This window comes from Coregonus clupeaformis, chromosome 12, assembly GCF_020615455.1.
Source record: "Coregonus clupeaformis isolate EN_2021a chromosome 12, ASM2061545v1, whole genome shotgun sequence".
Classification (NCBI taxonomy): domain Eukaryota; kingdom Metazoa; phylum Chordata; class Actinopteri; order Salmoniformes; family Salmonidae; genus Coregonus; species Coregonus clupeaformis.
The window spans coordinates 14,760,586-14,785,776 of NC_059203.1; the positions used below are offsets into that span (position 1 = coordinate 14,760,586).

The 25,191-nt window shown below is 43.7% G+C and overlaps 1 protein-coding gene and 1 long non-coding RNA gene across 7 annotated transcripts in view; one reads left to right on the forward strand and one right to left on the reverse strand.

Moving 5' to 3' along the window:
- Positions 1–25,191, reverse strand: part of nisch (nischarin) — a 46,958-nt gene that overhangs the window by 21,046 nt on the left and 721 nt on the right. For 3 of the 6 annotated variants that reach the window (XM_041891818.2, XM_041891817.2, XM_041891819.2), the window contains exons 2-16: positions 24,667–24,750; positions 24,291–24,473; positions 23,652–23,700; positions 22,858–23,021; positions 22,476–22,571; positions 21,120–21,215; positions 20,100–20,252; positions 17,182–17,250; positions 16,346–16,531; positions 15,789–15,917; positions 15,316–15,429; positions 8,236–8,377; positions 5,774–5,898; positions 4,150–4,232; positions 1,999–3,531 (exon numbers count right to left, since the gene is read on the reverse strand). In XM_041891818.2, the coding sequence (XP_041747752.2) occupies positions 1,999–3,531; positions 4,150–4,232; positions 5,774–5,898; positions 8,236–8,377; positions 15,316–15,429; positions 15,789–15,917; positions 16,346–16,531; positions 17,182–17,250; positions 20,100–20,252; positions 21,120–21,215; positions 22,476–22,571; positions 22,858–23,021; positions 23,652–23,700; positions 24,291–24,473; positions 24,667–24,750 (3,206 nt within the window). Of the gene's footprint in view, positions 1–1,998; positions 3,532–4,149; positions 4,233–5,773; positions 5,899–8,227; positions 8,378–15,315; positions 15,430–15,788; positions 15,918–16,345; positions 16,532–17,181; positions 17,251–20,099; positions 20,253–21,119; positions 21,216–22,475; positions 22,572–22,857; positions 23,022–23,651; positions 23,701–24,290; positions 24,474–24,666; positions 24,751–25,191 lie in introns of those variants that run through there. The other 3 variants (XM_041891820.2, XM_041891821.2, XM_041891822.2) reach the window with 3 other exon arrangements.
- Positions 19,240–20,063, forward strand: LOC121577870. The gene is made up of 3 exons (XR_006002691.2): positions 19,240–19,264; positions 19,601–19,925; positions 19,962–20,063. It is a non-coding gene; the product is annotated as an uncharacterized LOC121577870 (long non-coding RNA).

Here is a 25,191-nt window from a genome sequence, read left to right on the forward strand (position 1 = left end):
ATGAAAAATGGAAGAACCTCGATCTTGATAGCTAACTGTTAGCAATAGAATACATTTTTATATTCACTAAACATTTCAATTCAGCTACATTTCTATTCTCTAAAAAATGGGACAGTCTGTCCTTCAGTAATGGTACAGTCTGTCCTTCAGTTATGGGACAGTCTGTCCTTCAGTAATGGGACAGTCTGTCCTTCAGTAATGGGACAGTCTGTCCTTCAGTAATGGGACAGTCTGTCCTTCAGTTATGGGACAGTCTGTCCTTCAGTTATGGGACAGTCTGTCCTTCAGTAATGGGACAGTCTGTCCTTCAGTAATGGGACAGTATGTCCTTCAGTTATGGGACAGTCTGTCCTTCAGTTATGGGACAGTATGTCCTTCATTAATGGGACAGTATGTCCTTCATTAATGGGACAGTCTGTCCTTCAGTAATGGGACAGTCTGTCCTTCAGTAATGGGACAGTCTGTCCTTCAGTAATGGGACAGTATGTCCTTCAGTAATGGGACAGTATGTCCTTCAGTAATGGGACAGTATGTCCTTCATTAATGGGACAGTCTGTCCTTCAATAATGGGACAGTCTGTCCTTCAGTTATGGGACAGTATGTCCTTCATTAATGGGACAGTATGTCCTTCATTAATGGGACAGTCTGTCCTTCAGTAATGGGACAGTCTGTCCTTCAGTAATGGGACAGTCTGTCCTTCAGTAATGGGACAGTCTGTCCTTCAGTAATGGGACAGTCTGTCCTTCAGTAATGGGACAGTCTGTCCTTCAGTAATGGGACAGTCTGTCCTTCAGTAATGGGACAGTCTGTCCTTCAGTAATGGGACAGTCTGTCCTTCAGTAATGGGACAGTCTGTCCTTCAGTAATGGGACAGTCTGTCCTTCAGTAATGGGACAGTCTGTCCTTCAGTAATGGGACAGTCTGTCCTACAGATATGGGACAGTCTGTCCTTCAGTAATGGGACAGTCTGTCCTTCAGTAATGGGACAGTCTGTCCTTCATTAATGGGACAGTCTGTCCTTCAGTAATGGGACAGTATGTCCTTCAGTAATGGGACAGTATGTCCTTCAGTAATGGGACAGTATGTCCTTCATTAATGGGACAGTCTGTCCTTCAATAATGGGACAGTCTGTCCTTCAGTTATGGGACAGTCTGTCCTTCAGGTATGGGACAGTCTGTCCTTCATTAATGGGACAGTATGTCCTTCATTAATGGGACAGTCTGTCCTTCAGTAATGGGACAGTCTGTACTTTAGTAATGGGACAGTCTGTCCTTCAGTAATGGGACAGTCTGTCCTTCAGTAATGGGACAGTCTGCCCTTCAGTTATGGGACAGTCTGTCCTTCAGTTATGGGACAGTCTGTCCTTCAGTAATGGGACAGTCTGTCCTTCAGTAATGGGACAGTCTGTCCTTCAGTAATGGGACAGTCTGTCCTTCATTAATGGGACAGTCTGTCCTTCATTAATGGGACAGTCTGTCCTACAGATATGGGACAGTCTGTCCTTCAGTAATGGGACAGTCTGTCCTTCAGTAATGGGACAGTCTGTCCTTCAGTAATGGGACAGTCTGTCCTTCAGTAATGGGACAGTCTGTCCTTCAGTAATGGGACAGTCTGTCCTTCATTAATGGGACAGTCTGTCCTTCATTAATGGGACAGTCTGTCCTTCAGTTATGGGACAGTCTGTCCTTCAGTTATGGGACAGTCTGTCCTTCAGTAATGGGACAGTCTGTCCTTCAGTAATGGGACAGTCTGTACTTCAGTAATGGGACAGTCTGTACTTCAGTAATGGGACAGTCTGTCCTTCATTAATGGGACAGTCTGTCCTTCAGTAATGGGACAGTCTGTCCTACAGATATGGGACAGTCTGTCCTTCAGTAATGGGACAGTCTGTCCTTCAGTAATATAAATAAATAAATAATAAATAAGTAAGTAATGGGACAGTCTGTCCTTCAGTAATGGGACAGTCTGTCCTTCAGTTATGTGTCCGTGTGTATCTACCTGTTAACCTGCAGCCTGTCTGTGCTCTTCGTCTTATTGGGAGTGGATATGTTTATCGTCCTGTCACTGTGGCTGTGTTCCTTCCCACCCTGCAGGAAAGCCACAGTCTTAATGTCTCTGAGGCCGGAGCGCAGCAGGGTGAACTGTCTCTGGAAGCGGAGCCTGTCGTGAGGCAAGGGGAACACCGCCGTGACCCTCTCTTGTCCTGCTAGGAGCTCCATTACATGGCTGTCTCTGGGGTAGGGGTGGTGCCAGGGCAGGGGGCAGCGGGGAGAGTAGGCAGGGATAGACCCTGCACCAGCCCCATACAGGGCACTCAGCCTGGGGTGGGGCAGCACGGAGGCCAGGGGGATGCGGGTGAGCCTGGTGCAGGAGCGGAGCCTCTGATTGTGGTTGTCTGATGGTTCCTCTCTGGCGGTTCCCCGGGCCAGAGCTTTGAAGTCCACCTTCAGCACACAGAGATGGCGCTGGGTCAGGAACAGGACACAGGGGACACAGCAGGAGGAGTCCCCACTTTCCCCCCCTGGAACTACGTGGGATAGGATGTCAGAGAGAAGGGGGTTGGTTGGAGTTTGGAGGGTGGAGGTCTTCATAGGAGTGGAAGTTGGGTTGGTGGAGGAGGTTGTCTGCTGGCTGGTCTGTCTGGTCTGGGGAGCCAACATGGCAGTCTCCACTAGATGTGCTGCATAACCTCCATTCACACAGTCCTGGTTCTCCTCAAACTCCCAGGAGGTGAAGAGCAGTTGGAGGAGCTGCTGGGGGGAGGATGGACCTCCTGACGGGGAGGAGGAGGGGAGCTTGGCCAGGGAGCAGAGCAGGGAGTGGGTCTCCTTTAAACCCTGGGGGTCTGAGAAGAGGTACCAGCGGACGTCCGAGGACCTCACCCTCAGGGAAAGGCAAGTGTCTGGGATGTCGAAGAGGAGAGAATCTAGCTGGTCGTAGGGAAGGACAAGGTCTGGCTCCAGGCTATCTGCTAGGACCTGTAGGGTCAGGCCCTGGGTCTGGTCTGTGACGGAGCCAAGGTGTTGAGGCTGGCTCTGGGGCTGATGGGTCGGCGCTGTGGAGGGCTGACTAGGACAGTGGAACAACACCAGCAGACTATCTGTTAGCACCACACACACCGACCTCTGCTCCACCACGTCACCAACCCTGATGCAGTGGCACCACATGACTCTGGTCACACGTAACACCTCTGTCTCTGGGGCCTGGTTCTCTCCCTTTACCTCCACCTTGTCAGTCAGGGACCCCTCCTCTCCCTCCCTCTCCTTCTCTACCTCCCCCAGACCCATCTCAAAGTATCCGTCTCCAGAGGAGGGGCTGGGACTTGGGCTGGGGCTGCCCAGATCGGTGCCTTCCTGGCTGGGAAGATCTCTGAGTCCGCTGGGCCTCCTGTCCTCCTCTCCCAGGGCTCTGGTGATGCGGGCAGACAGCAGGGAGGTGAAGGATGGACAGGAGAGGAGGTAGAGGGGGAGCACAGAGGTCCTCAGGTTAGTGCTGCTCTCCTCTCTCTCCCCCACAGAGCAGCAGCAGCAGCTGGGACACAGGAAACACACACCTGGTTAGATCTTCCAGAATAACTCATGATAAAACAGTAGTGGACACAGGAAACACACACCTGGTTAGATCTTCCAGAATAACTCATGATAAAACAGTAGTGGAACAACAATCGCAGCAGAAGGTGAAAGAGGGGAACATATATGTGGTTTGGACTGGAATGTTGTGATTAATTTCATTTTATTTTTTTAAAGCATTTTCCAATGAAAATGTGATTAATTTATATAAAAACAGTACTGACACAGTAATATGATACCTCATGTCACAGGGTTGACGTTTCCTCAACTGTCTACAGATATTTCTGGAGGGATCTAGCGCCTCCTCCTGACTGGTTAGTGTATAAAACTGGCCTCCATTTTAACTACATGTAAACTGGCCTCCATTTTAACTACATGTAAACTGGCCTCCATTTTAACTACATGTCACATTAGTGAAGACATGAAGACACACAGTATAGAAACAACACAGCTTAAATGAATGAATGAATGAATGAATGAATGAATGAATGACTGAATGGATGAACGAATGATTGAATGAAATGGTTTATTTCCGTGTCAAGTGTAAATGACGTTTACAGCTGCGCGCTTCACAACATACCCACTGTTCCTACGGTTCTGGTTCTGTTGGGTCCTGGAGCGTTCAACAGAACCAGAATCATCGTCAGGCTGGTGGCTGGTAACCTGGAACACACACATAACATAACATTTAAGATGTGGCTCCACTGAACATGCAACCACAAAATACAATTAATATGCCATTTAGCAGACGCTTTTATCCGAAGCGACTTACAGTCACGTGTGCATACATTTTTTACGTATGGGGTGGTCCCGGGGATCGAACCCACTACCCCTGGCGTTACAAGCGCCATGCTCTACCAGCTGAGCTACAGAGGACCACGGTTTAGGCCTCTGGCCTGCATATGGCCTATGAATGACAGACAACAAATAAAGCTACTACAACAATAATTTCAAAAACAGTCCATTCATCACAGGGATTCCTTCACATTGCTGTGCAAGAAAAGGATGTCATCCACTGTGCCTGGCCAGCTGGCTTCTCCTCTCGGACGCCACAACTCCAACTGTAGGTGACGCGTTATCCTTTGGAACCACACCATGACCAGGTGAAGAGTTAGCCGTTTGCTGTCCTCCAAGGAGAGTGTGGCCTCTTTGAAGCGATAGAGGAGGTCAACAAGACCCACAAGTATTCTTTCACAGTAGCTGGCCTTCTGCTATCTGCAGTTTTGCTCTGGGAACTGTCCCACTCCGTGGTGAATAGCACCCTCTCCACGAGCACCCACTCTTTGTTCATGTAATGGACTGTAAGGCACAAGTATCCTATTTTTAGAAAATCGTTGTTCCACATGTCAACTGTAATTCCGGGACCACCCGCCAATCTCATGACGGACAACTTTTGCATTTTAGAAACTTTGCAAATACTTACTACTTTTTAGCTACTTTGCAACTACTTAGCATGTTAGTTCCCTGTAGCTCAGTTGGTAGAGCATGGCGCTTGCAACGCCAGGGTTGTGGGTTCGTTTCCCACGGGGGGCCAGTATGAAAATGTATGCACTCACTAACTGTAAGTCGCTCTGGATAAAAGCGTCTGCTAAATGACTAAAAATGTAAAATGTTAGCTAACCCTTCCCATAATGTTAACCTTTACCCTTTAACCTTAATCCCTAGCCTTGCTAACATTAGCCAGCTAGCTAACATTGGCCACCTAGCTAACAAATTGGAATTCGTAAAATATCATAGGTATTGCAAATTTTTGCACAAATTGCAATTCGTAACATATCATACGAATTATCATTTGTTAAATCATACGAAATGGATAATGGACATCCACAAATGTATACCATACCATACCAAACGTAACATATCATACCAAACGTAACATATCATACCAAACGTAACATATCATACCAAACATAACATATCGTACCAAACGTAACATATCATACTAATTTCAGTATTCCGGATTTTCATTTAGTATGTTACGTCTACCCCTGAGTTCAGGTCGTTTTTTTGGACAATTTTACATACAGTATGTAATGAATGCTATTTTATTTGTTTTAAGAATCACTATAATATATTTTTTAAACGGTACGTTCACACAGACATTTTTTTTTTCTTCTTGCAGCCCGATTCCATATTACAAAATAAATAGTGGAAATGTCATAATAAAAATGATGTTTCTTTGTGTGATCAGATGAAAGACTCACCTGTAGTTGTTTCTCACAAGGCAGAGCGTTCACATCATCATAGCATCGCTGGGTATCAAGTGCAATAAAATCCACAGGAGTCAATATTGTAGGGGTAACAAAGGCGGCTTCTTCACATATCACTTCTGGAACAAAAATAAATAAAAATAGTGATCTGAAATGTATACTGCTATGCTTCAAAGTGTGTTCAGTCTGACGATTCGTCACTGTTAAAGCACACTGTATATCACAGTGGTAAGAGTTACAACAGTACTGTGGATTAGTGATGTATTATTAGTAGTATTAGTAGGAGCTGTGCGTCTCAGGGGGATTAGTGATGTATTATTAGTAGTATTAGTAGGAGCTGTGCGTCTCAGGGGGATTAGTGATGTATTATTAGTAGTATTAGTAGGAGCTGTGCGTCTCAAGGGGGATTAGTGATGTATTATTAGTAGTATTAGTAGGAGCTGTGCGTCTCAGGGGGGATTAGTGATGTATTATTAGTAGTATTATTAGGAGCTGTGCATCTCAAGGGGGATTAGTGATGTATTATTAGTAGTATTAGTAGGAGCTGTGCGTCTCAAGGGGATTAGTGATGTATTATTAGTAGTATTAGTAGGAGCTGTGCATCTCAGGGGGATTAGTGATGTATTATTAGTAGTATTAGTAGGAGCTGTGCGTCTCAGGGGGATTAGTGATGTATTATTAGTAGTATTAGTAGGAGCTGTGCATCTCAGGGGGATTAGTGATGTATTATTAGTAGTATTAGTAGGAGCTGTGCGTCTCAGGGGGATTAGTGATGTATTATTAGTAGTATTATTAGGAGCTGTGCATCTCAGGGGGATTAGTGATGTATTATTAGTAGTATTATTAGGAGCTGTGCGTCTCAGGGGGATTAGTGATGTATTATTAGTAGTATTAGTAGGAGCTGTGCATCTCAGGGGGATTAGTGATGTATTATTAGTAGTATTAGTAGGAGCTGTGCATCTCAGGGGGATTAGTGATGTATTATTAGTAGTATTAGTAGGAGCTGTGCATCTCAGGGGCATTAGTGATGTATTATTAGTAGTATTAGTAGGAGCTGTGCATCTCAGGGGGATTAGTGATGTATTATTAGTAGTATTAGTAGGAGCTGTGCATCTCAGGGGGATTAGTGATGTATTATTAGTAGTATTAGTAGGAGCTGTGCGTCTCAGGGGGATTAGTGATGCATATCTGTATAGCAGCCAACCACAGTAAACCTTTTAGTTCAACGCTCAACAAGGCATGAATGTTAAAGGTAGACTCAGCGATATGATGTAGATGCACAAAGTAAACAGCATAGTGGGTCAATTTCCGCAACAACTAAAGCCGGATTTACGCTACATGACTTTCAAAATCCTAACATCGCTAACCTCTCACATTAAACCACCGTCTTTCCTGTTGTGTTGTCTTGCCAACGTGGTGGTGCCCACACTAAACGATGTGGAACAGACGGGGGTCACAGACGGGGGTCACAGACGGGGGTCACAGACCACAAGATTATTCACTTGTTCTTGAGGATTCTCCATACCACGCTGTCTCGCCAAAACAATGATGTGATGATGTGATTAGATTTAACGTAGCTACAACGAGCTGTGGCTCAAAGCAGCCTCAAACATTTTCAGTCAGACAATCACGCTTGCCATACAGAGTTGAAATATCTAGCCAACATTTTGAATTGAATAACATCGCTTGTGAACTTCAGAGCTGTAACGATTTGACACTTTGGCGTTGGTTAAAGGCAAGTACAAACGCATACTAGAAAGTCATGGCTCCTTCTCGAGAGTCTACACATCCTGGGTGATGCAAAACAACGTCATCATCTCACTGGCTTCCTCTCTAGCGAAGCTCTCATTGGCTATTGCTCATCACCGTTCTCAAAACTTGTCGTTGCACACATCTCACACTACAAGAGCGTTGCAGATTTTGTGCCGATAAAAATCATAAATGTTTGAAAATAGTGGGACGTCTGGGACCGATCAAAGACGAGATCGCTAGCCCTCAGATCGCTAGCCCTCAGATTGCGTCTCTGACCCGCTCACATTTAAAACGAGCGTCGGTGACGGCCGCGCGCCCCGAGTAGACAATGACATGGGGATTTTGTCTCCGATCTCAAAAACTTGTCTGGGACCAGCTAAACCGTGTAGTGTACACCCGGCTTAAGAGCATCGAAGCGCGAGGCTAAACATCTCCGCTGTCTTGGTCCTGTTGCTACCAAGCTGAAACAACATGAAGCAACCCTGTGCACATGCGCAGATACCGTGTGTGACTGTCTGACAGCGGAAGTCTTGCGTCTCGCTCATCGCAATATCTGCAGTGCTGCTTGAGGCAACGTCATTTCGCTGAGTCTACCTTTAACCCTGACTGCTGCAGAGCTGCTGAGACAGAGAGAAGTGTTGAGAGAGCTAGAGCGTGTAAAGTAGAGCAGGTCCCACCCAGCAGCCTGATACATACATGATTACCTTGGCTGGAGCAGGCTGGGGCTGGGGCTGAGCAGAGGAGAGAGGAAGAGGAGGAGGAGGAGGAAGAGGCGGCAGCGACAGAGGAAGAGGAGGAGGAGGAGGAGGAGGATCCACCCCCAGACAGCCTGGAGTCCTCACTGATCTGGCAAACACACCACCAGGGCTTCGCTTTAGTCAACATATAATATTGAGGAATATTCTATATATTGTATATAATCAACATATTGTTCTATACCAGAGGTGTCAAGCATATTGTTCTATACCAGAGGTGTCAAACATATTGTTCTATACCAGAGGTGTCAAACATATTGTTCTATACCAGAGGTGTCAAACATATTGTTCTATACCAGAGGTGTCAAACATATTGTTCTATACCAGAGGTGTCAAACATATTGTTCTATACCAGAGGTGTCAAACATATTGTTCTATACCAGAGGTGTCAAACATACAACCTGCGGGTGGTTTGAGTTTCAAAACCAATCTACATTGAAATGACTAAAACCATGTCTAAATGCAACATGCAGAAATGTCAACTACTTTACTGAGTTATAATTCATATAAGGAAATCAGTCATTTGAAATAAATTCCTTAGGCCCTAATCTATGGGTTTCACATGACTAGGCAGGGGCGCAGCCATGGGTGGGCCTTGGAGGGCATAGGCCCACCGACTTGGGAGCCAGGCCCACACACTGGGGAGCCAGGCCCAGCCAATCAGAATGAGTTTTTCCCCACAAAAGGCCTTTTTTACAGACAGAAAAACTCCTCAGGCCTTCCAAGTGGCGCATCGGTCTAAGGCACTGCATCGCAGTGCTAGAGGTGTCACTGCAGACCCAGGTTCGATCCCGGGCTGTATCACAACCGGCCGTGATCAGGAGTCCCATAGGGCGGCGCACAATTGGCCCAGCGTTGTCCGGGTTAGGGGAGGGTTTGGCCGGGGGGGCTTTACTTGGCTCATCGCACTCTAGCGACTCCTTGTGGCGGGCCGGGCGCATGCAGGCTGACATCGGTCGTCAGTTAAATGATGTTTCCTCCGACACATTGGTGCAACTGGCTTCCAGGTTAAGCGGGCAGAAGTTAAGAAGCGTGGTTTGGCGGGTCATGTTTCGGGGGACGCATGACTCGACCTTCGCCTCCCGAGCCCTTTGGGGAGTTGCAGCAATGAGACAAGATCGGAATTGGGGAGAAAAAAGGGAGAAAAAAAATTATAAAGAAGAAAAAAACAATAAAAAATAAAGGAAATACTCCTCAGGGTGTCTGGTCTCAGACGATCCCACCAGTGAAGAAGCCAGATGTGGAGGTCCTGGGCTGGTGTGGTTACAAATGGTCTGTGGTTGTGAGACCGGTTGAACGTACTGCCAAATTCTCTAAAACGACGTTGGAGGCAGCTTATTGTAGAATTAATTAACATTCAATTCTCTGGCAACAGTCAGTATGCCAATTGCACGATCCCTCAAAACTTGAGACATCTGTGGCATTGTCTTGTGTGACAAAACTGCACATTTTAGAATGGCCTTTTATTGTCCCCAGCACAAGGTGCACCTATTCCCCCTCAGGAGACTGAAAAGATTTGGCATGAGTCCTCAGATCCTCAAAAACTTCTACAGCTGCACCATCGAGAGCATCCTGACTGGTTGCATCACCGCCTCGTATGGCAACTGCTCGGCCTCCGACCGCAAGGCACTACAGAGGGTCAGTGCGTACGGCCCAGTACATCACTGGGGCCAAGCTTCCTGCCATCCAGGACCTCTATACCAGGCGGTGTCAGAGGAAGGCCCTAAAAATTGTCAAAGACTCCAGCCACCCTAGTCATAGACTGTTCTCTCTGCTACCGCACAGCAAGCGGTACCGGAGCGCCAAGTCTAGGTCCAAAAGGCTTCTTAACAGCTTCTACCCACAAGCCATAAGACTCCTGAACAGCTAATCATAGCTACCCGAACTATTTGCATTGCTTGGTGCGAGGTAATAACACCCCCCAAAGATATCAGTAATACTGTAATAACCCCCCCCCCAAAGATATCAGTAATACTGTAATAACCCCCCCAAAGATATCAGTAATACTGTAATAACCCCCCCCACCAAAGATATCAGTAATACTGTAATACCCCCCCCCCAAAGATATCAGTAATACTGTAATACACCCTCCCCAAAGATATCAGTAATACACCGCCCCCAAAGATATCAGTAATACTGTAATACCCCCCCAAAGATATCAGTAATACTGTAATAACCCCCCCACCAAAGATATCAGTAATACTGTAATAACCCCCCCCCCAAAGATATCAGTAATACTGTAATACACCCTCCCCAAAGATATCAGTAATACACCACTCCCCCAAAGATATCAGTAATACTGTAATACCCCCCAAAGATATCAGTAATACTGTAATAACCCCCCCATAGATATCAGTAATACTGTAATAACAACCCCCCCAAAGATATCGGAAATACTGTAATACCCCCCCCAAAAGATATCAGTAATACTGTAATAACCCCCCCCAAAGATATCAGTAATACTGTAATACACCCTCCCCAAAGATATCAGTAATACTGTAATAACCCCCCCAAAGATATCAGTAATACTGTAATACACCCTCCCCAAAGATATCAGTAATATTGTAATAACCCCCCCCAAAGATATCAGTAATACTGTAATACACCCTCCCCAAAGATATCAGTAATACTGTAATACACCGCCCCCCAAAGATATCAGTAATACTGTAATACACCCTCCCCAAATATATCAGTAATACTGTAATAACCCCCCCAAAGATATCAGTAATACTGTAATACACCCTCCCCAAAGATATCAGTAATATTGTAATAACCCCCCCCCCCCAAAGATATCAGTAATACTGTAATACACCCTCCCCAAAGATATCAGTAATACTGTAATACACCGCCCCCCAAAGATGTCAGTAATACTGTAATACACCCTCCCCAACGATATCAGTAATACTGTAATAACCCCCCCAAAGATATCAGTAATACTGTAATAATCCCCCAAAGATATCAGTAATACTGTAATAACTCCCCCCCCCCAAAGATATCAGTGATACTGTAATACACCCTCCCCAAAGATATCAGTAATACTGTAATAACCCCCCAAAGATATCAGTAATACTGTAATACACCCTCCCCAAAGATATCAGTAATATTGTAATAACCCCCCAAAGATATCAGTAATACTGTAATACACCCTCCCCAAAGATATCAGTAATACTGTAATACACCGCCCCCCAAAGATATCAGTAATACTGTAATACACCCTCCCCAAATATATCAGTAATACTGTAATAACCCCCCAAAGATATCAGTAATACTGTAATACACCCTCCCCCAAAGATATCAGTAATATTGTAATAACCCCCCAAAGATATCAGTAATACTGTAATACACCCTCCCCAAAGATATCAGTAATACTGTAATACACCGCCCCCCAAAGATGTCAGTAATACTGCAATACACCCTCCCCAAAGATATCAGTAATACTGTAATAACCCCCCCCAAAGATATCAGTAATACTGTAATAATCCCCCCAAAGATATCAGTAATACTGTAATAACCCCCCCCCAAAGATATCAGTAATACTGTAATAACCCCCCAAAGATATCAGTAATACTGTAATACACCCTCCCCCAAAGATATCAGTAATACTGTAATAACCCCCCCCAAAGATATCAGTAATACTGTAATAACCCCCCCCAAAGATATCGGTAATACTGTAATAACCCCCAAAGATATCAGTAATGCTGTAATAACCCCCCCCCCCCAAAGATATCAGTAATACTGTAATACACCGCCCCCCAAAGATATCAGTAATACTGTAATAACCCTCCCAGAGATATCAGTAATTCTGTAATAACCCCCCCAAAGATATCAGTAATACTGTAATACACCCCCCCCCCCCAAAGATATCAGTAATACTGTAATAACCCCCCCCCAAAGATATCAGTAATACTGTAATAACCCCCCCAAAGATATCAGTAATACTGTAATAACCCCCCAAAGATATCAGTAATACTGAAATACCCCCCAGAGATATCAGTAATTCTGTAATAACCCCCCAAAGATATCAGTAATACTGTAATAACCCCCCAAAGATATCAGTAATACTGTAATGCACCACCCCCAAAGATATCAGTAATACTGTAATACACCCGCCCCCAAAGATATCAGTAATACTGTAATAACCCCCCCAAAGATATCAGTAATACTGTAATACACCCTCCCCAAAGATATCAGTAATACTGTAATAACCCCCCCAAAGATATCAGTAATACTGTAATAACCCCCCCAAAGATATCGGTAATACTGTAATAACCCCCAAAGATATCAGTAATGCTGTAATAACCCCCCCCAAAAGATATCAGTAATACTGTAATACACCGCCCCCCAAAGATATCAGTAATACTGTAATAACCCTCCCAGAGATATCAGTAATTCTGTAATAACCCCCCCAAAGATATCAGTAATATTGTAATAACCCCCCCCAAAGATATCAGTAATACTGTAATACACCCCCCAAAGATATCAGTAATACTGTAATACACCCGCCCCCAAAGATATCAGTAACACTGTAATAACCCCCCCCAAGATATCAGTAATACTGTAATACCCCCCAAAGATATCAGTAATACTGTAATACACCCCCCAAAGATATCGGTAATACTGTAATAACCCCCCCCAGAGATATCAGTAATTATGTAATAACCCCCCAAAGATATCAGTAATACTGTAATAACCCCCCCCAAAGATATCAGTAATACTGTAATACACCCGCCCCCAAATAAATCAGTAATACTGTAATAACCCCCCAAAGATATCAGTAATACTGTAATACACCCCCCCAAAGATATCAGCAATACTGTAATAACCCCCCCAGAGATATCGGTAATACTGTAATAACCCCCCCAAAGATATCAGTAATACTGTAATACACCCCCCAGAGATATCAGTAATTCTGTAATAACCCCCCCAGAGATATCGGTAATACTGTAATAACCCCCCAAAGATATCAGTAATACTGTAATACACCCTCCCCAAAGATATCAGTAATAATGTAATACACCGCCCCCCAAAGATATAAGTAATACTGTAATAACCCCCCCAAAAGATATCGGTAATACTGTAATAACCCCCAAAGATATCAGTAATACTGTAATAACCCCCCCAAAGATATCAGTAATACTGTAATAACCCCCCCCAAATATATCAGTAATAATGTAATACACCCCCCAAAGATATCAGTAATACTGTAATAACCCCCCCAAAGATATCAGTAATATTGTAATACACCCCCCCAAAGATATCAGTAATACTGTAATAACCCCCCCAGAGATATCAGTAATACTGTAATAACCCCTCCAAAGATATCAGTAATACTGTAATAACCCCAAAAGATATCGGTAATGCTGTAATAACCCCCCCAAAGATATCAGTAATACTGTAATACACCCCACCCCCCCAAAGATATCAGTAATACTGTAATAACTCCCCCCCCAAAGATATCAGTAGTAATGTAATACACCCCCCCCCCCCCAAAGATATCAGTAATACTGTAATAACCCCCAAAGATATCAGTAATACTGTAATACACCCCCCCCCAAAGATATCAGTAATACTGTAATAACCCCCCCCAGAGATATCAGTAATACTGTAATAACCCCCCAAAGATATCAGTAATACTGTAATAACCCCCCCAAAGATATCAGTAATATTGTAATAACCCCCCCCAAAGATATCAGTAATACTGTAATACACCCCCCCCCCCAAAGATATCAGTAATACTGTAATACACCCGCCCCCAAAGATATCAGTAACACTGTAATAACCCCCCCAAGATATCAGTAATACTGTAATAACCCCCCCCAAAGATATCAGTAATACTGTAATACACCCCCCCCAAAGATATCGGTAATACTGTAATAACCCCCCCCCCCCAGAGATATCAGTAATTATGTAATAACCCCCCCAAAGATATCAGTAATACTGTAATAACCCCCCCAAAGATATCAGTAATACTGTAATACACCCGCCCCCAAATAAATCAGTAATACTGTAATAACCCCCCCAAAGATATCAGTAATACTGTAATACACCCCCCCAAAGATATCAGTAATACTGTAATAACCCCCCACAGAGATATCGGTAATACTGTAATAACCCCCCCAAAGATATCAGTAATACTGTAATACACCCCCCCAGAGATATCAGTAATTCTGTAATAACCCCCCCAGAGATATCGGTAATACTGTAATAACCCCCCAAAGATATCAGTAATACTGTAATACACCCTCCCCAAAGATATCAGTAATAATGTAATACACCGCCCCCAAAGATATAAGTAATACTGTAATAACCCCCCCAAAAGATATCGGTAATACTGTAATAACCCCCAAAGATATCAGTAATACTGTAATAACCCCCCCCAAAGATATCAGTAATACTGTAATAACCCCCCCCCAAAATATATCAGTAATAATGTAATACACCCCCCCAAAGATATCTGTAATACTGTAATAACCCCCCAAAGATATCAGTAATATTGTAATACACCCCCCCAAAGATATCAGTAATACTGTAATAACCCCCCCAGAGATATCAGTAATACTGTAATAACCCCTCCAAAGATATCAGTAATACTGTAATAACCCCCAAAGATATCGGTAATACTGTAATAACCCCCCCAAAGATATCAGTAATACTGTAATAACCCCCCCCCCCCAAAGATATCAGTAATACTGTAATACACCCCACCCCCCCAAAGATATCAGTAATAATGTAATACACCCCCCAAAGATATCAGTAATACTGTAATAACCCCCCCAGAGATATCAGTAATACTGTAATAACCCCCCAAAGATATCAGTAATACTGTAATAACCCCCAAAGATATCAGTAATACTGTAATACCCCCCCCAAAGATATCAGTAATACTGTAATACCCCCAGAGATATCAGTAATACTGTAATAACCCCCCCAAAGATATCAGTAATACTGTAATAACCCCCCCCAGAGATATCAGTCATTATGTAAATAATCCTCATGAATCATCATTCTGACCTCGTTATGGCACCTTACCTTCTTTTCGTTGTTGGTCATTCGGTCTTTAGCTTCTTTGGCTTTCTGAATAGCTTTCAACACCTCTACAGTGTCCAGCTCTTTCTCTGTCGGTGCAGTGCTGTCCAAGCATACCTAATAGACAATAGGACAACCACATCAACAATCAGTGGGTGAGGAATATAGTAGTTACAACATACTACTACTATTACTATTACTATTGCTACTGCTACTACTGCTACTACTACTACTACTACTACTACTTCTACTACTACTACTGATACTGCTACTACTGATACTGCTACTGCTACTGCTGCTACTGCTACTGCTACTGCTACTGCTACTGCTACTACTACTACTACTACTACTACTACTACTACTACTACTACTACTACTACTACTACTACTACTACTACTACTACTACTACATGGTAGCCTCCCCACTAAGAAGTCAGTCTGTCTGTCCTACTGTGTGTCTGTGTGTGGGTCCATACCTCTGAGGCGCGGTCCCAGAACTGAGCCAGCACCTTGGTTCTGTAGTCAGGGATGATACACATGGGGTTGTTAAACAGGCTCAGCCTCTCCAGGCAGGGCAGCGCTCCTATGTACCTGATCTCCTCAAGCTGAGAGGACAGAGGAAATTCAGCAGTTTAGTCAACTTTAGATGTACGTCATACCACTGCAGTTACTGTAGCTAGTCACTTGGCTGTAGTAAAAGCTGTCTCGACAACACAACCCCACATCAGCGGTTTTAGGCCAGCTACTGTTAAATAGCTTTGTGACAACTGCTGGATGTAAAAAATAATTTTGAACAATCAGAATGCTAGCTACCTGGCCCAGTTTGTTGAAGCTTAGGTCCAGGTTGACCAGAGAGTATAGTTTAGTGAAGCCTGATTGATTGAATGCTGCAAAGCGGTGGATTACCCTACCTGGCCCAGTTTGTTGAAGCTGAGGTCCAGGTTGACCAGAGAGTATAGTTTAGTGAGGCCTGATTGATTGATTGATTGATTGATTGATTGAATGGATGCTGCAGAGCGGTGGATTACCCTACCTGTCCCAGTTTGTTGGAGCTGAGGTCCAGGTTGACCAGAGAGTATAGTTTAGTGAGGCCTGCGAGACTGTCTAGCTGGTTGCCTGCCAGGTTGAGGGTCTTGATGTTGCCCAGTTTAGTGTGGGCCCCCTCTAACACGGTCAGAATGTTGAAAGAAAGGTCCAGGTGGATCAGATTGTACAGGTGCTAAAACAAAAAAGCAGACAACATCAAGACAAAATGGACGTCCTTTTATTATCTTCGTGCTCTTTTATTTTTTTTCTAGAATGGCCTCAACTAGCCAAAACATCATCAAGTCAAATACAGTGTTAGGAGTGACAGGTTAGTCCTGTAACATTATTAGCTACTTTTCTCTGGAACAGAGTAACAACATGTTAAATTTTTTTATTGGGTAATATTATTATATTTACGTTAAATGAAGCCATACAACAACACCACCACCACCAAGATATGGGGCTCCTTTCACTTGGCCTGATGTTTTAAAATGTGGTTTTCTAATATTAGTTTTCTCTCACAATATGTCATATCTATTGTAAATAGCTCTGTACCAGAGATCTACATCTCCGTGTATAAATAAAATTAATAAATAATATGCCATTTAGCAGACGCTTTTATCCAAAGCGACTTACAGTCGTGTGTGGCGTGTCTAGTCTGTACTGTGGTCCTCTGTAGCTCAGCTGGTAGAGCACGGCGCTTGTAACGCCAGGGTAGTGGGTTCGATCCCCGGGACCACCCATACACAAAAAAATAATAATGTATGCACGCATGACTGTAAGTCGCTTTGGATAAAAGCGTCTGCTAAATGGCATATTATATTATATTATTATTATACATACCTGAAGGTTCTCCACCATAGAGAGCTCGTTGGAACTAAGATCCAATAACTCTACTTTTGGTATCAATTTCTGAAAAATAGGACAGAAAGTTACCAGAATTACACATATAGTCAATGGCCAAGCTTAGACGTACAGTACAATCCCATGAATAACACAATACCATGAATAACTGGCAATCATTACTATTATTATTATTGATATGAGTGTAGAGTATCTCTCACCACTGAACTGTCTATGCAGGCTATGTGGTTGTGGCTCATGTCCAGTGCTACTCTACAGGCTAGTTTATAGCAGTGTATCTCAGGCTAGTTTAAGGCTAGGTTATAGCAGTGTATCTCAGGCTAGGTTATTGCAGTGTATCTCAGGCTAGGTTATAGCAGTGTATCTCAGGCTAGGTTATAGCAGTGTATCTCAGGCTAGGTTATAGCAGTGTATCTCAGGCTAGGTTATAGCAGTGTATCTCAGGCTAGGTTATAGCAGTGTATCTCAGGCTAGGTTATAGCAGTGTATCTCAGGCTAGGTTATAGCAGTGTATCTCAGGCTAGGTTATAGCAATGTATCTCAGGCTAGGTTATAGCAGTGTATCTCAGGCTAGTTTATAGCAGTGTATCTCAGGCTAGGTTATAGCAGTGTATCTCAGGCTAGTTTAAGGCTAGGTTATAGCAGTGTATCTCAGGCTAGGTTATAGCAGTGTATCTCAGGCTAGGTTATAGCAGTGTATCGCAGGCTAGGTTATAGCAGTGTATCGCAGGCTAGGTTATAGCAGTGTATCGCAGGCTAGGTTATAGCAGTGTATCTCAGGCTAGGTTATAGCAGTGTATCTCAGGCTAGGTTATAGCAGTGTATCTCAGGCTAGGTTATAGCAGTGTATCTCAGGCTAGGTTATAGCAGTGTATCTCAGGCTAGGTTATAGCAGTGTATCTCAGGCTAGGTTATAGCAGTGTATCTCAGGCTAGGTTATAGCAGTGTATCGTAGGCTAGGTTATAGCAGTGTATCTCAGGCTAGGTTATAGCAGTGTATCTCAGGCTAGGTTATAGCAGTGTATCTCAGGCTAGGTTATAGCAGTGTATCTCAGGCTAGGTTATAGCAGTGTATCTCAGGCTAGGTTATAGCAGTGTATCTCAGGCTAGGTTATAGCAGTGTATCTCAGGCTAGGTTATAGCAGTGTATCTCAGGCTAGGTTATAGCAGTGTATCTCAGGCTAGGTTATAGCAGTGTATCTCAGGCTAGGTTATAGCAGTGTATCTCAGGCTAGGTTATAGCAGTGTATATCAGGCTAGGTTATAGCAGTGTACCGCAGGCTAGGTTATAGCAGTGTATCGCAGTCTAGGTTATAGCAGTGTACCGCAGGCTAGGTTATAGCAGTGTATCGCAGGCTAGTTTAAGGCTAGGTTATAGCAGTGTATCTCAGGCTAGGTTATAGCAGTGTATCTCAGGCTAGGTTATAGCAGTGTATCTCAGGCTAGTTTAAGGCTAGGTTATAGCAGTGTATCTCAGGCTAGTTTATAGCAGTGTATCTCAGGCTAGGTTATAGCAGTGTATCTCAGGCTAGGTTATAGCAGTGTATCTCAGGCTAGGTTATAGCAGTGTATCTCAGGCTAGGTTATAGCAGTGTACCGCAGGCTAGGTTATAGCAGTGTATCGCAGGCTAGTTTAAGGCTAGGTTATAGCAGTGTATCTCAGGCTAGGTTATAGCAGTGTATCTCAGGCTAGTTTAAGGCTAGGTTATAGCAGTGTATCTCAGGCTAGTTTAAGGCTAGGTTATAGCAGTGTATCTCAGGCTAGTTTATAGCAGTGCATCTCAGGCTAGGTTATAGCAGTGTATCTCAGGCTAGTTTATAGCAGTGTATCGCAGGCTAGTTTAAGGCTAGGTTATAGCAGTGTATCTCAGGCTAGGTTATAGCAATGTATCTCAGGCTAGGTTATAGCAGTGTATCTCAGGCTAGGTTATAGCAGTGTATCGCAGGCTAGTTTAAGGCTAGGTTATAGCAGTGTATCTCAGGCTAGGTTATAGCAATGTATCTCAGGCTAGGTTATAGCAGTGTATCTCAGGCTAGGTTATAGCAGTGTATCTCAGGCTAGGTTATAGCAGTGTATCTCAGGCTAGGTTATAGCAGTGTATCTCAGGCTAGGTTATAGCAGTGTATCTCAGGCTAGGTTATAGCAGTGTATCACAGGCTAGGTTATAGCAGTGTATCTCAGGCTAGGTTATAGCAGTGTATCTCAGGCTAGTTTATAGCAGTGTATCTCAGGCTAGTTTATAGCAGTGTATCTCAGGCTAGTTTATAGCAGTGTATCTCAGGCTAGGTTATAGCAGTGTATCTCAGGCTAGGTTATAGCAGTGTATCGCAGGCTAGGTTATAGCAGTGTACCGCAGGCTAGGTTATAGCAGTGTATCTCAGGCTAGTTTAAGGCTAGGTTATAGCAGTGTATCTCAGGCTAGGTTATAGCAGTGTATCTCAGGCTAGGTTATAGCAGTGTATCTCAGGCTAGGTTATAGCAATGTATCTCAGGCTAGGTTATAGCAGTGTATCTCAGGCTAGGTTATAGCAGTGTATCACAGGCTAGGTTATAGCAGTGTATCTCAGGCTAGGTTATAGCAGTGTATCTCAGGCTAGGTTATAGCAGTGTATCTCAGGCTAGGTTATAGCAGTGTATCTCAGGCTAGGTTATATCAGTGTATCTCAGGCTAGGTTATAGCAGTGTATCTCAGGCTAGGTTATAGCAGTGTATCTCAGGCTAGGTTATAGCAGTGTATCTCAGGCTAGTTTAAGGCTAGGTTATAGCAGTGTATCTCAGGCTAGGTTATAGCAGTGTATCTCAGGCTAGTTTAAGGCTAGGTTATAGCAGTGTATCTCAGGCTAGGTTATAGCAGTGTATCTCAGGCTATGTTATAGCAGTGTAGAGTATCTCTCACCACTGAGTTGTCTATGCAGCCTATGTGGTTGTGGCTCATGTCCAGGGTGGTGAGAGTCTTCCAGGTAGGGATGATGGTGGTGACGGGACAGTCTGTAGTCGCTCCCTCTGCAACCCACTGAGGGGACTCGCATGCCTCAGGAACCAGCACATCCTACACAACAAAGGTAGGAATCAATACAGATTTACCTACCACACACACACACACACGCACAGAACAGACAGGACAGACACAGGCACGCAGATAGACAGACAGGACAGACAGGACAGACACAGGCACGCAGATAGACAGACAGAACAGACAGGACAGACACAGGCACGCAGATAGACAGTCAGAACAGACAGGACAGACACAGGCACGCAGATAGACAGACAGGACAGACAGGACAGACACAGGCACGCAGATAGACAGAACAGACAGGAGAGACACAGGCACGCAGATAGACAGTCAGAACAGACAGGAGAGACACAGGCACGCAGATAGACAGACAGGACAGACAGGACAGACACAGGCACGCAGATAGACAGACAGGACAGACAGGAGAGACACAGGCACGCAGATAGACAGAACAGACAGGAGAGACACAGGCACGCAGATAGACAGACAGAACAGACAGGACAGACACAGGCACGCAGATAGACAGACAGAACAGACAGGACAGACACAGGCACGCAGATAGACAGTCAGAACAGACAGGACAGACACAGGCACGCAGATAGACAGACAGGACAGACAGGACAGACACAGGCACGCAGATAGACAGACAGGACAGACAGGACAGACACAGGCACGCAGATAGACAGAACAGACAGGAGAGACACAGGCACGCAGATAGACAGACAGGACAGACAGGACAGACACAGGCACGCAGATAGACAGTCAGAACAGACAGGACAGACACAGGCACGCAGATAGACAGTCAGAACAGACAGGACAGACACAGGCACGCAGATAGACAGACAGAACAGACAGGACAGACACACGGACACTAATCAACTATGAGTAAAATGGACGTGTTACCATCATGGATGCTGCAGAGTGGTGGACACTCAGAGTGACTAGACAGGGTTTCAGAGAAGGCAGCCCCATGATCTTGGACGAGTTACAGTCACTTATCTGGAAGAATTATTATTTTTTAATTAATGTAGAAAAACAGAGAACAAGTGATGCTTTAATTATCAATAGGCCTTCCTATGCTAACATGACTAAATGGTAACACTTTAGAATAATGTTCATTACTAAGTATTAATAAACTATTACCCGGTTCCAAAACAGAATGTTTCCGCAGATCCTTTTTACCATATCCAGATCCTTTTTACCATATGCAGATCCTTTTTACCATATGCATATCCTTTTTACCATATGCTGATCCTTTTTACCATATGCTGATCCTTTTTACCATATGCTGATCCTTTTTACCATATGCAGATCCTTTTTACCATATGCTGATCCTTTTTACCATATGCAGATCCTTTTTACCATATGCAGATCCTTTTTACCATATGCAGATCCTTTTTACCATATGCAGATCCTTTTTACCATATGCTGATCCTTTTTACCATATGCAGATCCTTTTTACCATATGCAGATCCTTTTTACCATATGCTGATCCTTTTTACCATATGCAGATCCTTTTTACCATATGCTGATCCTTTTTACCATATGCAGATCCTTTTTACCATATGCTGAGGCTTTTTATCACCAATACTTAGTTCTATCTCAGCTGATGATATGCTGCTTTTAGTGTCTGTGTGTCCTTGTTTTGTTTTCATGGTCTATTTATTGGTAATGGATGTATTGGCTGGTGCAATAAAATTTATCCTCTTGGGGATTAATAAAGTACTATCTTAACATTACCTAGCCTGGTCCCAGATCTGTTGGTGCAGTCTTAGTAATAATGACAATAAGAGATGGCAAACAACATCTTCAGCTACATTATAGAGCTTATCTGCTCGTTCATAATTTGTAGTTTTTTTTCTCCTTTATGCACAATAATTATCTTTTTAAATCATAGTGCAGAAGACGTGTCACGTTTAATATTAAATGCAAAATCAATTTTTCACTTTATTATCTTCCTTTTGTGTTTGCTGTTCTGTCTTTAGTTTGGCTAGCAGGCAAAAGTAATAATGGCCCTGTAGATTAAATACATCTGCCAAACGTCTTCTATTAACTGAGAAATCCTCTGCACCTGGTTAAGATTTGATGCTAAATAGCGTAACTTTGATTAAAGATTTTTATAAAAGTTAATGTGCAACTTCTACAAGTTTTGAATCAGACAGTTATTCTTCATATCATTATCTACATAATGTTGTTGAAATGTTGCAGTTTCCTTTTTGGTGGGTGGCCCTTGGACTATCACCTATTGCTAGAACATACCTCTATCTGTAGGAGAGATTTAAAGACTGAAAGGTCAAAGGTGAGGCTGTCTTCCTGGATGTTACTGGTCCCCACCTCTCCTCTGGTGCCTGTGATCTGGGAGAACAGTAGAGACCAAACAAGACATGGCTAAACCCCTAGTGGTTTTATAAGCGCGCCTGTACATAGATGAAATCATATTAGCTACAGGTTCAGAGATGTTGAGAGAGAGAGAGAGAAAGAGAGCAGGCCAGAGAGGGGGAGAGAGACAGAGAGGGGGAGAGAGACAGAGAGAGAGAGAGAGAGAGAGAGAGAGAGAGAGAGAGAGAGAGAGAGAGAGAGAGAGAGAGAGAGAGAGAGAGAGAGAGAGAGAGCGAGAGAGAGAGAGAGAGAGAGAGATCACCTTGAGGTATTTGAGTCTGCACGTGAAGTCCAGGATGTGTCCCAGATCTGCCTTGGCGTCACCATTAAAGCAGGTAGGCTTGGCCAGCTTCAGCTGCTGAGTGATGGCATAAAGCTGAAGGGGACACAACGTGAACACCTCACCAGCCACCAGCATCTGCTCTCCTGCATGGGGAGATATGAATCAATATCTTAGCCAGTCAGGGTAGTGCAGCCAGTCAGGGTAATGCAGCCAGTCAGGGTAGTGCAGCCAGTCAGGGTAATGCAGCCAGTCAGGGTAATGCAGCCAGTCAGGGTAGTGCAGCCAGTCAGGGTAGTGCAGCCAGTCAGGGTAATGCAGCCAGTCAGGGTAGTGCAGCCAGTCAGGGTAGTGCAGCCAGTCAGGGTAATGCAGCCAGTCAGGGTAGTGCAGCCAGTCAGGGTAGTGCAGTCAGTCAGGGTAGTGCAGCCAGTCAGGGTAATGCAGCCAGTCAGGGTAGTGCAGCCAGTCAGGGTAGTGCAGCCAGTCAGGGTAGTGCAGCCAGTCAGGGTAGTGCAGCCAGTCAGGATACAAAACAATAGACCAACAGCACATTATAATATCAACATTGTCACTACTGCTGGTGTCATGTATTTATTGTACAAGGGTCTTATCTGAAAGACACATCTGAAAATAACGTTTATTCTATTCTTTCCTATTCCTGTATGTGTAAATTGTATTATTATTCTCCTACTCCTTTCTACACAGTGAGTCTATTATGAGTATTATTGTCTACATAATGAATCTATCGGTAGCTGGTGAACAAATGAACCAACCCTTGTGGAACAGCTCCTCTGCCAGAGCGGCTGTGATTCCATTCATTTCCTGGAGGAAAAGACAAACATTAGAAGAAGAAGAAGAAGAAGAAGAACTAGGAGAGAAGTTTCTATGTTCATGTCATTTATTCTGGTCACATGTCTGTCATGGCTTTCAAATTGACAAGCACCACAAGTCTTGTGGTAGTAACAAATGAAATCAGTGTGTCCCTCTGTCATCACGTGATCTCAAATGATTTGTTGTTGTAATAAGGATAGTGCTATCCATCTTTGATAATCTGTAGAACTAAGACATTAACACTAACTCACTGACCTGCAAAACATCTGAAGAACTAAATAGCCTAATTAAATCACTTTATAAATTCAGGAAATCATCATTAAAACTCTGACAACATCTAAACCACTTCCTGCCTGATGTTTTGCTGTGACAAGATTCAAAACAACCCTTGATAATATTTAACCACCACACTACTGCTATGACTATCTCATGAGATTACACACGCCTGATCTGACCTGTGCACGGGGGGACCAAAGTGCACACACAAGTGAAAAACAAATCTGACATATTACGAGACCAACATGTGTGTGTGTGTGTGTGTGTGTGTGTGTGTGTGTGTGTGTGTGTGTGTGTGTCCTTACATATTGGTGGAAGTGCAGAAAGCAGGAGAGAACTTTAGGGGCAGCTGTAGGGAATCTGACCAGCAGTGTTTGTAGGTAGACTTCCAGTTCCTTCTGACGTTTCTCTACCAGGCTTTTTGAGTTTTTACCGATCATCTTCTTAGGCGGCAGTAAATGTTTCTCTATCTTCTTCTCGGCTGTCAGCTTGGGGTGAAAATATTTGTATGAATCTCACAATAAAAGGTCACAATAAATAGTATCAGTTGTGTAAACTGAACTAGAAGAACATGACTGTTATTACATATCTGTTACATGGCAGTCTGTTAGCTAGTATCTACATTTTACAACGTGTTCATGGTTCACAACATTACATTATGCATTTTTTCAAGTCACTTACTTTCTCATGCAAGTCATGGAAATCACTGTAGCGATGCTTGATGGTCCATTTGTGATCCCCGACTGTCACCTCAATGATGTACACCTGGAGAATAAATACATATTAATATTAGAATTAGAATATGGTCATGTTTTTTCCTAGACGATCATGTTAGACACAGTGGTCAATAACAGTGGTTTATGTTTTCTCTGTGTATTGAATATTACCCCACAAACTACTGGGAGAAGAACAACAAGGACTATTATTAGCTAACTTGTGATGTGGATATCACCTGTTAACACAGCATGAAACATTAGGAATGGAATGAGCTTTCTTTACCGCGATACTCTAGGCCCCAGAAACTAGCACAAGTCAGCTGAGGGGAATGCATCAGTGACAGTCAGTTGTCCTGATTGACTGACAGTGTAGCTAGCTAGCGTGAACTTTGTGATACCTAGCGAAATAGCTAACTAGCTAAATAATTTTACAAACATCTCAGGATCCATCATGACAGCACAGTTAACTAGTTAGCTTCTAACAGCTTAC